The sequence below is a fragment of the Echeneis naucrates genome, chromosome 5, assembly GCF_900963305.1.
Source record: "Echeneis naucrates chromosome 5, fEcheNa1.1, whole genome shotgun sequence".
NCBI classification, from domain to species: domain Eukaryota; kingdom Metazoa; phylum Chordata; class Actinopteri; order Carangiformes; family Echeneidae; genus Echeneis; species Echeneis naucrates.
The window spans coordinates 19674704-19691148 of record NC_042515.1 but is presented as its reverse complement, the minus strand read 5'-3'; the positions used below and the strand labels follow the sequence as shown (position 1 = coordinate 19691148).

Genomic DNA, 16445 nt, shown 5'->3' with positions numbered 1-16445 from the left:
GCGGGGTAGGGGAGGGGGTTGTGGTTACGTCATCAACGGGCGACGTAGGCGAGGCACAAGCGCCACATTTTTTTTACTGCGCCAAATTATTTCGGCGTTTTCGGCTTTACCGCTTTAGCCACAGCGCGACCAAAAACAAAAATCTAGGTATGTGTTTTCACGCTGTTGCGAGGCTTGTGTTGCTTTGAAATGTGATGTCTATGTGGTCTCTACACAAGGAGGGAGTTTGGTGGTTTTAGAAACTGCATTAGCTAACGTTAGCTAGCTTTGAATTATCTTAATGTTATGCCCCACTTGACGATTACATCAGCAGCACATAAGATCGGATGTATTTCAGATATAGTCCATAGTTAAACTGCCCATATATATAGTTTTTAGGCAGGTCATGTCGTTAGCAAATTTCTGGTGTTTAGAGGCTAGCAGCGGTGAATGACAGAGTTAGCTCAAACATTAGCTGTCCAGCCCCGGCTAGTCAGTGTCAAATGTATTGGTCCACTCCCCCCTGCTATCCCCTCTTTTTTATATAATACACATCATTGGTGTTAAATTAGCTGACTCGTATTGAAAAAGGCCAGATAGTAAAAGTAATACAGTATAACGTAATGCTGTAACGGTGATTAGAACGGTTAAACTGTTACATTCACAGTGTCTGACTCAACGCTTCCAGGTTCTGTAAACATCAAAAACGGCTATCAATATGGTTTATTAAATCACACTGTGCCTGTGTCTTTCCTTCCGGTTGCACATTAGCTGCAACCTTCATGCACTATGAGCTTATTTGGGACGAGCGCCGGGTTTGGTACAGGAGGCACCGGTGTCTTTGGAAGCACAACGACCGATAGCCACAACCCCATGAAGGTAAGACAGAGGAGCGCAAAAGTACTTGACATGGTTTCTTAGAAGATGTTGTACTTACACTATGAAAACTGTACCCTCAGTTTATACCTGACCTGTTTCTCCCATGCTGTGTTTCTCATGTCCCACAGGATGTCGAAGTGACTTCACCTCCAGATGACAGTATCAGTTGTCTAGCGTTCAGTCCACCCACCATGCCTGGCAACTTCCTCATTGGAGGATCCTGGGCCAACGATGTAAGTTATATATTCAATCATGTAGTCATGGACATTGAAGTTTGTGTATTTAGAGGAACATAATGTGAGAGTCTGAATGATGCCTTCACCAAATCTGTCTTCCACAAAGGACTACTTCCTCACGATAGATGTCTCTAGCATATGTGCAAGTTTACACATTCTTCCTCTCTTGTGTTGTCTGACACTCAGGTCAGGTGCTGGGAGGTACAAGACAATGGACAGACTGTCCCCAAAGCTCAACAGATGCATACAGGTCCAGTGCTGGATGCATGCTGGAGTGATGTAAGTGTCATCAAGGAGAGTCCAAGTCATAGATACTGTCTACGTGGTCATAGAATAATTTATGATTTGATGTTCTCTTTAACCAGGATGGAAGTAAAGTGTTCACTGCTTCCTGTGACAAGACAGCAAAAATGTGGGATCTCAACAGCAATCAAGCAATGCAGATTGCACAGGTTAGATGAGAGCCCCCAAATCAGCTGTTTCATTTTAAAATGCAGTGTGATCATTTCATACCTCTTTCAATTTCTCTTCACAGCACGATGGTCCAATCAAAGCAATCCACTGGATAAAAGCCCCTAACTACAGCTGTGTCATGACTGGTAGTTGGGACAAAACACTGAAGGTGCAACATGTTTTCATTTGCAGACATTTAAAACGCTTCTAATCATTCAAGTGTTACATTTGAAATCAAGAGCTTCTGAGAGAGGTAACTTGGTCAGATGGAGGGTTTTTTTTTTTTTTGTTTTGTTTTGTTTTGTTTTTTTTGCTTTTTCAGACAGATTAGGGAATTGGCCCTGGAAATGGCCCTGTGAATGTGTTTGAAGTCTATGAAGACATGAGAACCCTTTGTGATGCTTAAATGACAGCTTTTTATATTTGTCCTTCAGTTCTGGGACACCCGTTCTCCAAATCCCATGATGTCTCTGCCAATGCCTGAAAGATGCTACTGTGCAGATGTTGTAAGTGTTTTTTAAGGAAAACATACTTCAGTGCTAGCTGATTTGCTTGTTGATTTAAGTTGTCTATTGTTTGTTTGTTTGTTTTTTTTGGAAATATGTAGGTTTACCCAATGGCAGTGGTTGCCACAGCTGAGAGAGGCCTGATTGTGTACCAGTTGGAGAACCAGCCCTCTGAATTTCGTAGAATAGATTCTCCTCTTAAACATCAGGTGAATACTGTATGCCATACTGTATGCCTTTTCCTTGTTTCTTTCTACACACTGCTTTTCATATTCCACCAAATTCATGATCTTTGACAATGAGTGTGAAGCCAGTTTTACTAAGATCTTTAATTTTTCATTCATTGGAACCTTTCAATCTGATGTGCTCATCTGACCTGGACATGGCAGCATCGCTGTGTAGCCATATTCAAGGACAAGCAGAACAAGCCCACAGGCTTTGCTCTGGGAAGCATTGAGGGCCGAGTGGCCATCCACTATATCAACCCTCCAAACCCGTAAGTGTATTAATGTCTCAATTTCTTAGAAATTAATTTTTATTGTCTTGGTAAGTCACTGAAAGACTTAAAAAGATTTTACTGTTAAAGTCTTGAGGCAAAAGATGACATTTAGGTCTGCCCATTGCTTTCTTAAGGGCCAAAGACAACTTCACCTTCAAGTGCCACAGGTCCAATGGAACCAACACAACCACTCCACAGGACATTTATGCTGTAAGTGTTTCTGAATTTGTGAGACAAAAAAAAATCTAATCTTTTGTACCTGCTTCTTTTTTTGTTTTTCAAAGACAACTTATCCAAGCTAATTGACTGGATGGTTAAGATTTCTTTAAAATAAGCGTTTTCTCAGCAGACCTTTACCTTGTCAAAGCAGGCAAAACACAGGTATGACTTATATGATGAGTGCTGTATGCTTCAGAAATTACAAAAATAGAAGTAAATCACTTCATTGTGCCAGTTGTATACCTGCGGCGACATGCCATATCTACAGTGGAAAAGTTATGTCAATATTCTTTAAGTATAGCTTTCAGTATCTGGAGTATTTATCAAATGCATAATATAATAATGTTAATGTGATTTATTTTAAATAATGTCATGGTTGCATCTATCAATCTTTCATTTTTGTTTTATGCATAATTTCTTTCGATTTTCGAAACAGTTTGGTTCACATTTGGTTTGGCTGCTGTTATGTGTATAATGTTACTTATTGATCGAAATCTGATACATGAACCTGTCCAATTTCTGTATGTCTCATCTGCGTATTTCCATATTCCATCAGGTGAATGCCATCTCCTTCCATCCTGTCCATGGCACACTGGCTACTGTGGGCTCAGATGGACGCTTCAGCTTCTGGGACAAAGATGCCCGCACCAAGTTGAAGACATCAGAGCAACTCGACCAGCCCATTACTGCATGTTGCTTCAATCACAATGGCAACATTTTTGCATATGCTTCCAGTTACGACTGGTCTAAGGTAGGAGTGTAGAATCTAACAGAGATTGTTAATCGGTGTATGGTCCTGTTCAGACCTGCCATCAGCATGCCCCCCTTTTTTCTTTCTCTCTTTTTTTTTTTTTTTTTTTTTTTTTTTGAGCCGATCACAATTGGATACCTCCAAGTGTTTTCGTTCATGATATATATTTTGGGTGCCTTTACTTTTAATACCAGATTGTGATTTACAATCTTTACCTTTTCATAATGGTTTGCAATCAAAGTACTCCTGTTCTGTGACCACTAACTGGCATGCTGAATCCCTCAGGGCCACGAGTACTACAACCCTCAGAAAAAGAACTACATCTTCCTGAGGAGCGCTGCCGAGGAGCTGAAGCCTCGGAACAAGAAATGGTGAGAGAAGGGCAGCCACTGTCTGTAAACCCAGAGATCAAGGTGGCTGGGCAGGGCTGCCCCACTTCCTCTGCCCTTCCTCTGAGGCACCCCTTCACATGACCGGGTTTTGGCAGTGAGAATTTTGAAATAAGTAGTTGTTTTGTATAGGATCTGAAGTGATTGGAGGGATTTTGAAGGGTTGTGTGTTTTGCTGCTATAATAGTGTATAAATTAAGTGACTTTTAACCCAGCTAAGCCTGTAAGACTTTGGAGAGTGTTCAACAACATAAAAAACTTTTTGTATTATTTATTTAATTATGGGGATAATGGTGACATAATAAGAATATTGAACACAGACAAGCAATAGCTTACAATGAATAGATCATTTGTTAGTATTTTTTTGTCTGATTTTATGTGGTTTATTCTGTTGAAAGAGGGACACACTGAGAACACCCTTTCAGAAATAAACAACAAAAGAAAAAAACTAAGAAAAATGTTCTGTTTGACTGACAGCTCCTTCCTGTTTTTAGATTCATCGTGCCAAGTCGCATCTCTTGTGAGGAAATGCGGAAGACCTGCTGCTTTAGTGTGTGTATACGCTCAAGACAGACTCCTTCCTTTCGACAAACACCTGGACCAATCCATGGTTCTGGGTGTAATGTGCATGGACCAATCAAAGGGGCCTACCCAACCTGGCATTGATGACCAGCAGTGACAATTGGTCTTAAAGGTCATCATAGAAGTGGGGTATAATTGTCATTCATCGTGATGTGTAGAGTTTTGTTTGTTTTGTTTTGGGGTTTTTTTTTCTTTTGTTTGTTTGTTGTTTTTTTTTTTTCTTAAGTGTTCAACTCCTCGTGTTTTTTTTTTTTGTTTGTTTTTTTTTACAGCCTTCCAAAGACTTTTCATTCTCTTTGAATTTGCTGTTGCTTTGACATTTAGCACCATTCACAAAACTGGGATATAAAATAAATAAAGTGCATACTCTTAGATTTGAACATGTTTATTCTTGAGGGAGTATGTAGGTCAAAATAATCTGTTTGCTGTAAAAACTATTGTTGGGGGGGGGTTTGGAACTGTAATGTGCATGCAAAACCATGACAATTATCTCATATTTCAGCTGTAAATCTCCATCTTGTGGGTCTCTGACAGTGCATTTCATCGTAAACTCAAAATGATAAACTTAACACAGAATCAGTGTCACAATAACCCCTTCTCTCTGCTTGTTTTAATACAAGTTAACCAGCAGGGTGAGCATTTGGCCCCTCAGTTACCTGTAGATAAGAACAGGAACTGTACTCCATGAGCTCGCTAGGGCAGATGAGATCAAAGCAGGACAGCAGGGGTCTTCATCCGGGTTAACTTCTTTTGACAGGGATACACGGCTGGAAATGGGAGGTTTATCAAGAGGATATAAATGAGGCAACAGGAGCAGCTACAAAGGCCATGTGTGAAAAGTGAACCAGTTCATAGAGGAGAAGGTGTGAATTAAATGCCTTTTTATTGAGGTCATTAGAGTATCACCTCACTGTTAGCCTGACCCTTGGTACTTAGCAGTGTGTCTGCAAGGCACCGAGGGCGGGAAGCTAAGCAGCTGCCACAATTCACCAGCTCCTCTCAACTTTCATGGGATGGCACTGGAACAACTCTTCCCATTAGGCTGCACCAAGTTAGTCAAAAAGTAAGTGAGCAGAATGTCCTCCAGGCTAGCTGCACTCATGATTACTAATAAGTGACTCACTCCCTCCTACAAGCACAAGGAGGCTTAATGTTTATCTGGACACTGAGGTAGATAGAAAGCTTTCACTGTTGGACTGACTTGTTGCTCTGGGCCTTCATGGGTAGTCTGTGAGTTGATAAATATACTATAAAAAAACGATGACAGTGAAGCCTGAGATCTCCACACAAGCTTTACTATTGCTTACATTTTTCTCAACCGCGGAATAACTTGTATGACAGTAATAAGGTGGTAATGGGCTTCAAAAAAGGACTTCTAAAAAAAAAAGGAAGGCTGGTGTTTTATCTGGGAATGATAGTTTTACTGTACACAGTATTGCACCAATACTTGAGTATTTTTGAGAGCATACTGGGAAGAATTAATGACAGCAGAGAAAATGACCTGAAGGCAATAAGAGTTTATTGTGTATTCCGTCAAGGTCTCCGCTGCTGACACTGTCTTTGTGCTCCCTGCCATCCCTATTGGAAGGAGCACAGTCAAACAGGCGCTCGCTTGGTCTGCTGAAGCTCAGGTTGCCCAAACGAAGGTCCGGTCCCGTCCAGTCAGTGAGTCCTCCACGTCTCCGCTCCGCTCGGTCCGGCTTTCCTTTGTGCAGTGAAGGACAAAAGCAGGTGCAGCTCAGCGCCGGCGGCGCCGGAAGCCAATGGCAGAAGCGGCTGCGCAAGTGGGCGCTCTGCGGCCGCGCTCATTGGCCAAGAGTTGGCTGTGGGCGCGGTTTCGGTCGCGACATATAAAAGCAAGCAGCACATTTCCTGGAGGGAGAGCAGCAGCCGGCAGAGACCCGTACCGAGAGCCGGATGCCATCAGGTCTGCGTCTCTGAGCGAGGGAGCGTCCTGTCCACACAGCTGCCGTCTCACTGATGCCGGGACGCTGCTGAGCACTCGGGTGTGTGTTGACTGTGACCCCCCCCCCCCCCACGGTCCTCTCTCCGGCCGACCAATGCTCCTGCATCAGTTCATGAACGGAGGTCTGGAAGCCATGCATCCCACACCGCTTCAGAAAGACACCACTTTTACCAAGATCTTCGTCGGAGGGCTGCCCTACCACACGAACGACGCCTCTCTGAGAAAATACTTCGAGGCTTTCGGGGACATTGACGAGGCGGTGGTGATAACGGACAGGCAGACCGGTAAATCCCGAGGATACGGCTTTGTAAGTACGACCAAGTCGGTCCCGCACCGCCACACACGCTGCTCCCATCCTGAACTTTTCACACTGTCACACCACATTGCCTTAGTTATATGCGTCATCTCCGTCATGTAGTTTAGTCCCTGGTGACTGTCATTAGAGCACGCTGGAAGTGCTGTGTTTCTGCTTGACAATCGTCTTTTTGTATGCTATTGTGCCCCCCCTTTTCCCTACACGTGTGTATGCAATGACTGAGGATAAATACTGCCTCTGTACTGCATGTCACCGCGGAGCTACACCCCCACTCCGGCTTAATGCACTCTTGCGCAGCATCTCTGTTTTTTTTTTCGCCAGGCTGGCTGTTATTTTAGCCTAATGAGGATGAGGGATCACACAAGTTGATGGGTAACTAAGGAGATTATATTTCAACATATGTCTGCTGTCCACCTCCACCCCTCCTCCCAGACCTCCCAATGAAGTCACCCCCATTACCCCTCAATATCCCAGTCTTATATGGCTTTGTGTGTGTGTGTGTGTGTGTGTGTGTGTTCGTGTGAGTGAGTGTGTGTGTGAGAGAGAGAGAGAGAGCAAGCAAGCGAGCAGGCATACACATCTTGCTTGCTTTATATGGATATTTCAGACCAATGGGGAGGCTGACCTTGCCCTCCATTGTCACTGAGCATTTGGCTGTAGTACACGATTTATATAAAAATTTTGACAGCTGAGAGAGAAATTCCAATATCAACAAGCAGGGTCTTATCTTACTCTGTAAGTGATGTTAAAATTTTCTTTGATCTGAATTTTTTTTGTTTGTGGCTGACAAGCCAAGCCACTACAGCCTGTGTTGTATATTTGTATTTTAAAAAAAGAAAAGGAGCTTGTTTATGGTCTGCAAACTGCTGTTCGAGTTCAGCGCATGGGATAAAGAGTGGCACAAAGTTTACATGTGATTATAATCACAACTTGATCCTTGGCAATTGTTTTTCTAATGAAAAACACTCAAACTCCTCTGCTATTTAATTCAAATCTCCACTAATAGGTGACTTATCCTGCCCCGGGCAGATAATGACTGCCATTCTCTCGTTGACACAAAGAACAGAAGCAGCACAAGAAATGCAAATATTTACTAGAACCTTGGAAAGACACATCAGCACGAATGCCCCGTCGGGCCAAAGAAGGACTGGAAAACTGTTATATCTGCATGTTTACTTCTAAAGGCAGAAATGTAAGACAATTGCTCTAGGTGTTTACTCGTCAGCCCTTGAACCCAACAGAAAGCTGTCTAGCGAGTTTCAAACGGCTGCATACAGAGGCTGGAGTTTCAGGTTAAACAGGCTCGGGGTGATGTGGGTGCTGCTGGGGACAAGACATGTATTCTCATGGTAGGGAAATAATCAGCTCTTCATACTTTTTATTCTGCACACTTTTTGTGGCATGAGGCGACCTGCAGATTCTGTGTCTCTGAGTTTCAGTTGGATAGGTAGCTGGTATCACGGGGGGGAGGGAAGTGCCCCAAAGCTTAACTCACCTTTTTTTCCCTCTCTCTCTTCTTCCTATAAACACACTTCAGAGGTGGATTAGTAGAGCCCCCCACAGTAAGGCTCTTCACAGTGTAAACACAGCCTTGCTGCTTCCTGTGTGTTCACAACACAGGCCCCGGAGTGGGCTTTGTTCCGATTCATTCCACTATGAAGAAGCTTGCTGCATTTAAAAATATCTGCTAGAACAATGCAAGCCATGGCCTACATTCACTGCTTGGTCCTCACATTGAGGTGACTGAACCCTCTGAGTTGGCAGAAAGTGGCATCAAAACAGAAGGACCTGTCTAATGCCAGGAGGGAAGAGAGGAGGGGTAGGCTAATGCCAATCTCCTTTAATATTTTGTCCCTAATTGGATAAGCTCCTTGTTGCTCTTCCCAGATCCATATTTCAGCAGCTCTGCCCATGGCTGAGTGGCAGTCGAGTGGCTAGCCACTTTTGCTGTGGGCAGTTTTCAAAGCTTATCATTGTTCTTTGTTTTGAAAGTTCTTTTCTCATTCAGAGAAACAGTGGAAAGTCTGTGGGGGGAATTAAATGACAAGACCAACTAACTGAATCTTGATTTTAAATGCATCGATTTCTTTTGTTTTACCTAAACAGTCAGTGTTTTTGGCTGTGGGTGGAGCATCAGTCCCTTCCTTGCAATATGAGGTAACGGATTCTTTAAGATGTGGTGTGAGGCCTTGTTGTGACTGTCTGACTCTGTTGCCAGGTGACAATGACAGACCGGGGAGCAGCCGAGAGAGCCTGCAAGGATCCCAACCCCATCATTGATGGCAGGAAGGCCAATGTAAACCTGGCTTACCTGGGTGCCAAGCCTCGCAGCATACAAACAGGTGAGGTGCTACAGCTTTGATTTACACATGACTGAAGGAGGCTTCATTGTAATAACTGTAAAAAATCACCTCTTTCAGCCTGATTAACACTTCTGCTCTTATTGTTTTGTTGTCTCAGGCATAAAACACAGTTTGATACCATGTATTGTATGTGACAGGCAGTAGTAGCTCATCAGTGCATTCAGTCAGGCAACCCATACTTTCAGTATTCAGCAGATTATATTTAAATATCAAACAGCATTCAGTTGAAAAATTACAAAATTATTTTTTTATTCCTTCTTTGAAGCTGTAGATTTGAAACTGACTCTGGCTGTGTCTCCCTGCCCTCTGTGTATTGTTCTCTGGTCCTCCTCTGTAAATGCAAATGTGTGTGTCTGACAGCTGGCCTCCTATCTTCCAGGCATATCCATCGGAGTGCAGCCTATTCACCCCGGACTGATCCAGAGGCAGTATGGGTAAGTGAGCGGGAGTAGGCAGTTGTTATATTCACTTGTGATGTGCTCTGCAAAATGCCACTAGGCTACTATTTCTTTGACAAACAGGGCCTCTGGAAAGTACATGTCAGTTTCTATGACCACACGCAATTCCACAAGTAGCCTGTTAGTGTGTTTGAGTTTTGTTGGGCTGGGAGATGATTCACATATCTGTGATAATAGAAGAGAATTCCAGAGGTGAATATGTGACTCCCTTGTTAACTTCTGTCAGAAGCCCTTTGACTCATGTACCTGCTTGATCGGTGTGTGTGTGTGTGTGTGTGTGTTACAAAGAAGTGACTGTGTTATAGAAACACCCTGGATAGAGTCGAGGAGCCATGGTCTGCTGAGCAGCTAATGAGCATTTCACAGCAGTAATGACTCTCGTCACCCCCTGCAGCTCTCAGATATCACGCCTCAAGCTACAGCCTCACCATTCATATTTTCTGCACCAAGCCTCTGATCTGTGTGGAAGCCTGAAACACCAGTCAACCCTATAAAACAGTTTAGTGAGCATGTTCAAACGCATAGTTCTTTCAGCTTTACAAACGGATAAAGAGTAGCATAATTTATGGTGAGATGAGAACGACTGATTTCTAAAAAGGTTTATTTGCCAATGCTCAGAAACCCGAACTAGCAATTTGAAAACTAGAGTATTACAGTTTTCTAAATTTAACGTCTAATTTATATCTGTCCTCAGTTTCTACATCAACATAATTTGTTTTTGTTCTTGTTTTTTTTTTTTTTTTTTTTTCCAGTCAAAATCATTGTGGAAATTGGCTCACTGTTTTCATTTCATTATCTAATGAATCAATTACATTTTTAATGTTGCCACATTGTAAGTTGTGGCCTCAGGATCAGGGAGCTTAGTCCCTTCACAAAACAATCAGTACCTGCTTAAACAATGGACACCTATTAATAGATGAACGATGAACTAAAGTTTCATTTTATACACACACACTATGTGGTTTTTGATTGAAGTTGGAGTTTATTTCAGGCTTTATGCTTGTAAAACAGACTGATATATATATATATATATAATGAGAGTAATTGGTAGATCACTCTATTGGTAGAGTACATGACTTGCAATGTGAGTTTAATGGAAATCCCCAGGGCTGTCCACAGGGACAGCAACAAAATGAGAAACATTTGGTTTTTGAAGTCGCTGAACCAGAAAGAGACGGTGACAAGAAGCTTATGTTGGCCATAGCCATTCTGTAACGTCTCAGTGGATCTGAATAAATCCAAGCGTCCACCACTAACATGTCCCATCATGTTCCAAGACCAGAGGAGGACACTGGAAAGTCCCTCCCTTTTCTATTCTCCTCCTGCCATAATGAGCATGAATGGTATCAAAACCCCAACAGTTTGAAATGTGCAGCACAGGGCTGCTCTGAGGCATGTGTCTGACAGGTGCTGGCTCGTATTACGGTCTTATACCCCCCCTTAATCTTCCATGACCACCACAGAGACTTGTAGAGAGGCACATGGAGCACCTGTCCACTTGCCTCTGAGTTTTTCTCTGTATTGTGGGTGACAGACGCAGGCCTCCCTAAGATGCCAGGCGTACAAGTGGCTTTTCTTTTAGCGCCCCCACCCTCTACACTCCCTCCCACCCCAAACCCATCTCAACATATGGTGTGAGGACAAGGTCTAGAGTGGGATTTTGAACTGTGCTGGTGTGCCGGTTTGGACTCACTCCTGTGGATGTGTGTATAGCTGTGGACTGTGAGGGCTGGGTGGGGGGTCACAGAGGCCAGGAATATTGCTTTGATAGGGAGAGAAGGAGCTGTTCAGCTCTTCAACTCCAAAGACAACTCTGCCGATTCTTTTTCTTTTAATCCCTTTTACTTATATTTCCATTTAACAATGCGACCTCCACCAGCACATCAGATGGAGACACTGAAAACTGACACCTCTGTGAGACAAGGAGGGGGAGGAGGGCGTTTAACAAGAACATTGAGGGGGAAGGGGATTTTAGGGGTGTGTTTTGGGATTAATGCTTAATGAGGCAACGGGCTCCCAGGGAAACGCACCTCTACAGGTGTCAAACAAAACACCCTTCTTTCTCCTGATGCTTTCAAAGAGTATTCCCAATCCTCTTAAACAAAAAGCAGCAAGGGCTATCAGGTCCTCATACAAGTTCTGTAAGGTGTTGTTTGATTTCCCCCACCCAGTCAGCCCCTTCTGTTTTCACACTTGGTGCTGCAGTGAGTCATGTACCGAAGGTCATTTGTGTTATCGTACAGAAATATTTAGCTGCTCCATGTGGCATTGCCCAGGCTTTTCACATTAACTCATTAAGTGGCTTTTGTTAATAACGAATACTCCAGCCTGAATTTCAGAAGATTTACAGGTCTAAAATGTTTTGTGGTGAGTGTCACTCCAGTGTGTGAGCCTGCAGAGTGGCACCGTGTCAAGCGTGCACCGACTAGCCGAGAGTGCAAAACCAGCTGACCTGACCACATTCCCCTACAATAGTCCCACAATCCACTTGGCATCTGCTGTCTCTGTGGCCCTTGAGCATCCCCAACTTATCTTTGGTCCTCATCCCCTTTTTCTCTTTATATAAATGTTCATATCTCTTTTGTGCACAAACCAAGGGTGTCCGACAGGAGGGCTTAGTCTCCCTGTAACTCACCTTTGACTTATCATATTTATACCGTCACTTCTCCAAGTTAAGGCTCTGGCTCTGGCAACACACTACCAAGGCCATAGAAGGCAACACCATACACATGGTGAGTGAAAGCGCATATGCCCTATGGCATTAATGTATGTTCATCTTTGAAAGCTGTGTGTGAGTGAATGCCTCTTTGTAAGGAGCTCAATAGTACTGTGAGAGCAAATGTAGTTTGCACGTGTGGATGGGGGTTGCCTTCATTTGCTTATGCTTGCTTGTTACATGCCACTGTAGTCTGGTTTGATGTGTTCAGAGCAGTGCGTCACCACATGTCTTAGGGAGCCTCAATGACTTTGTCAAGTGTACATATTGAAAGTTTTATGCAGGGTGTTTTGCACAGTTATGACTCTTCCTTTTTTTTTTTTTTTCAAATTTAGGCAATGCAAATTTCTGAAATCGCTGAAGTCAAACTTTTCTGTTTCGCCATTTTTTTTCTCAAACAAATTTTTCTATTGATTCAATGACACAATAGGACCTTTATATTGTTGCTGACAATAATCACTGCCATCCTTATGCCATGGTTGCTCTCTGCTGCCAGCTGACCAGTGCCACAGCAGAGGATCAGAAGATGCCCACTATACAGGACTAGCCCCCTTGGAGTGGTTTGACAGAAAATATCCGCCCACTCCCCCCTTCCCTCAGCCAGCCTCTCTCCAAGGTGCCAGTAATGGCTTGAGAGTGCAGTGCAGTGTGCTGTGATGGATTGAAGTGCCTTTTTATCTTTTCCCTCTTGTGTGATATGAAGTGAAGAGGTTATGCTGATTGTGGTGTGACTCTTTCCCTATTATGGCATGGTTTGGGGTTTGCAGTGGTAACTGGTTTGTGGGTTTAGAAAGGGGAGGAGATGGAGGACTTGAGCTGCGTGCGCGCGCGTGTGTGTGTGTGTGTGTGTGTGTGTGTGTGTGTGTGTGTGATGACATCTCTTTCCATGCATGCTACCATCTTTTGCTGTGTTGGCTCATGCCTGCCTCTCACTACTGGTTGTCCTCTTTTCATGGACTGAATCTGAGGGCAAAAAAAGTGGTAAAATTTGCCTACATGTATAGGATACAAATATAGTCCATAAAAGGAAGATTTTAACAGCACTGAGATGCAGCTGAACAGCTTAAGTCAATGTGATGTTTGCTCTGACTGTTTTCTTTGTCTTGGGGTGTGTGTCTGGGGATGTTTCTCCCCAAAAGGATAGTATCAAGGGCAAAGCCTCTTACAAACAGAAAGTTGCATCACTTTATGAGTGATGTAAAGACCCTCCCTCTCCTGAACATCTCTGAGATAATTTAGGTCCTGAGTATAAATAGACTTATCTGAAAACCGTTTACTTTCCCTTTCCTTAACGGATAAAGTCACAAGGCAAAGACAGAAAGAGAGGGAGAGAAGGTATACAGTCCAGACCCCACAGCTCTAATCAGCTACATCTGAGCCCATGAGGCCTACTAGAGCCTGGCACCCGGCCCCAATGAACTCCCCTGCCACTAACATCATCATCTGTGATAGCTGGTTTGAGATATACACACAACAGTGAGAACTAAGAGGCTGCAACTTCTGCACCAGCTTCATTCACTTCCCTTTTTGCGCGTGTGTGTGTGTGTGTGCGTGCGTGTATGCATATTCAGCAAGTGAAGAGCAGCAGCTGTTAAAACACTCTGCTGATGGCTGAACTTGAAAACCTGCCAGTAACGGCTGACTCTATCTTTCACTCCCCACCCCACCCCCCCCCCCCACTCACCCCCTCCCATCTACCTCAGGAAGCCCTACCTAACAGGTTTATTAGGTTTTACCAACTGACACAGACTCAGGGTTTAGTCACCTTCCCCTTCTGACCTCCCCTGCCTCTCATCTATTTTGTCTTTAATAACAGTGTATCTGTGTGAGAGTTTATATTCCCAACATGCTCACCCTCAGGGAGCAATGTAAACAATTGAAGCCAGGCCTTAGGGTTTCTCTGCTCTGCGACTGCTGCCCGTCTGTGTAACCACCCTCTTCTGTTTGGTCTTTGTATCTATGTGCAGGTTGGCTCAGCCGTATGTCTATCCACAAGCCTTTGTGCAGCCCAGCCTGGTGCTGCCCACTCAGGTTTCCACCTCCATCAGCACCAGCCCCTACCTGGACTACAGCACAGCCTACACCCAGTATGCCCAGGCTGCCTTTGAGCAGCAGTATCCATATGCTGCCTCCCCAGCTGGCTTCCTGGGCTACAGCTACGCCACCAGCCCAACAGCCACTGCTGGGCCGGCCCCTGCCACCACTGCCCCAGCCACCGTCCACCCAACCCTTCCCTCCGCTGCTGGCCCAGCCCCGGCCTTCCTGCACTATGCCCCACAGCAGCACATCCAACCAGACCGTATGCAGTGATCGGGAAAGAAAACAAGGAAGAGGGGGAGCAGTACAGGTGGAGGAGGAGAGATGAGCTTTGGTCACTGACCTTTGCGCAGAGGAGATGAACTCCCTACAGGGTGACCCTGCCGTCATCAGCAGGAGCTTTCAGAAAAAAGGGTGGGACAATTGCACTATACGATCAGGATGAGCCATTTGCTCTTTGGTTTAAGGGTTAAAGGGGTGGGGCTTTGAGGATTGTCAAGGTTCAGGTTGGGAAGCCAAACATCATATGGTATGTGGTTGCTTCCAAGGGCTTCCATAAGCTGAAACTTTTTTTTATTACTATTATTATTTTTAATTGTACTTTATTATTGTATTAATGTCCTTGTCATGTTTTGTTAAAATGCCATTATTATCAATGTTACCATATTTTGTGGCTCAGTCAGTGGAAGTTGCATGTCCATGGTAAATATTGATGTTGATATTGATTGAGAGCTGTCTGGAACACATAGCACCCCTTTTCTTCCATCAACATGGTATCTGGGGTGGATCTGATGGGCCCTGCTGCTTTAGGACCATGGGGGAGAGGCAGACATTGGGGTGCAAGTATGATATGATACAGAGAAAGCATGCAGTCAACTTATCAGCATATCTGTGATACCATCCTGGTGCTAACCACAGTGAGGCTGAGAACTGTCCCATAAAGCAACCTCCAGCGTTCAGCGTCACCCAGGGGGACGACAAGATAATTCACCTCAAGGACAAAACAGCGAGTTTCAGTATGAGACAGTGGAAGCTCCATTGTTTTGAGAGCATGATGTCAGGACTACATTTTTTTTTTATTTTTTTTTTTTTCCAATAAAAAATTCTTTTTGATTAAAGAGGCCTTAATAAAAGAACTTTTCTGAATCTACTGATTCTTCAAATGCTCGCCCCATGACAGAACCAAGTGCAGAAAGCCCTTTGTAACTGCCTCAGCAGTCAGAAATATTAATCTTGCTTACTTGGGTCTTGATCATTTCAGCAGATGGATGTAGATAATCACATGCAGTATGTGGGCAATGGAGACCAAGAAAGGTAGCTGACACTGAGCTCGAACACCAGTGTATTTCTTTTCTTCTTTTGTCACTGAGATTGTCAAACTCAAAAGGACATTCATGTACAGCATTTTAAAATGTTTTCAATACATTTACAATATTTATATGTAGGTATTTATAAGAGGTACTAAGTTAAAATAGCTTTTTTTGTTTTGTTTTATTACTATGACTATAGTTGTGGCACTGATGTCATTTAACCTGCAGATCCACAGGTGTTGTATTCATTTTGTTATGTCCTGTCACCATGTCAGTGGATTTGCCCATGTGCATGAAACTACATTTGATGCTCATCTGTGGATCCTTGACTGGTTGCAGCAGAATTTTTTTTTTTTTTTTTCAATAAAATGTCTTTTTTCAGTCCCTTCCAAGAAGCCATACCAAAAAAATAAATAAAAAGTAAGAATTTGTACATAAAGAGGCCTCCAGAGTTGTTCTTTCACTGTTCAAATTAACTGCCAAAAATAAATCAACAAATTTACTTCAAAATGCAGCCATTTGATTGTTTGCGTTGTTGCAGTACTACTGTGAGCACAGCAGCACTGAAAGCCAGAGCCTGCTGTGATAATGCTGTGACAGCCCTGAGGGGTGAGGGGGTTCAGCCGTGTGTGTCTGTCTGTGGTTGTTATCAAGGCGGTGCGTGCTGTTAGATTCTGTATTACTGCTACTTTTATCAAGTCAAAGCACCACCACCTGCCGGGGGTCCTGGGTGTTCCCTTGGCCAACACGCATGCTGGTTCTCTCTCTCTGAGAAGATTTAGAAAG

The 16445-nt window shown here is 43.7% G+C and overlaps 2 protein-coding genes across 3 annotated transcripts; both read left to right on the top strand.

Annotated features, from left to right (window-relative positions):
- Positions 1-9: 9 nt before the first annotated feature.
- rae1 (ribonucleic acid export 1) lies at positions 10-4996 on the top strand. 2 transcript variants are annotated; one of them, XM_029502217.1, is made up of 13 exons: positions 10-147; positions 751-858; positions 987-1091; positions 1281-1373; positions 1460-1546; positions 1630-1716; positions 1982-2053; positions 2155-2262; positions 2443-2549; positions 2687-2762; positions 3328-3522; positions 3808-3893; positions 4406-4996. In XM_029502217.1, coding segments are annotated over exons 2-13 (1107 nt in total). In that variant the 5' UTR covers positions 10-147; positions 751-768; the 3' UTR covers positions 4407-4996. The 2 variants fall into 2 exon arrangements, with proteins under 2 accessions (XP_029358077.1, XP_029358076.1); XM_029502216.1 differs by lacking the exon at positions 4406-4996 and having other exon boundaries at positions 3808-3897.
- A 1387-nt stretch (positions 4997-6383) lies between these two features.
- Positions 6384-16077, top strand: LOC115043940 (RNA-binding protein 38-like). The gene is made up of 4 exons (XM_029502732.1): positions 6384-6766; positions 8994-9117; positions 9518-9572; positions 14280-16077. The coding sequence occupies exons 1-4, from the start codon at positions 6554-6556 to the stop codon at positions 14620-14622; spliced, it is 735 nt and encodes a 244-aa protein (XP_029358592.1). The 5' UTR covers positions 6384-6553; the 3' UTR covers positions 14623-16077.
- The last annotated feature ends 368 nt before the right edge of the window (positions 16078-16445 follow it).

Coding starts and splice junctions, on each gene's coding strand:
- rae1 (XM_029502216.1), top strand. CDS start 769: ATGAGCTTATTTGGGACGAGCGCCGGGTTTGGTACAGGAGGCACCGGT. Junction 1,547..1,629: donor AAGCAATGCAGATTGCACAG/GTTAGATGAGAG, acceptor TTCTCTTCACAG/CACGATGGTCCAATCAAAGC. Junction 2,263..2,442: donor ATTCTCCTCTTAAACATCAG/GTGAATACTGTA, acceptor TGGACATGGCAG/CATCGCTGTGTAGCCATATT.
- LOC115043940 (XM_029502732.1), top strand. CDS start 6,554: ATGCTCCTGCATCAGTTCATGAACGGAGGTCTGGAAGCCATGCATCCC. Junction 6,767..8,993: donor AATCCCGAGGATACGGCTTT/GTAAGTACGACC, acceptor CTCTGTTGCCAG/GTGACAATGACAGACCGGGG. Junction 9,573..14,279: donor CTGATCCAGAGGCAGTATGG/GTAAGTGAGCGG, acceptor ATCTATGTGCAG/GTTGGCTCAGCCGTATGTCT.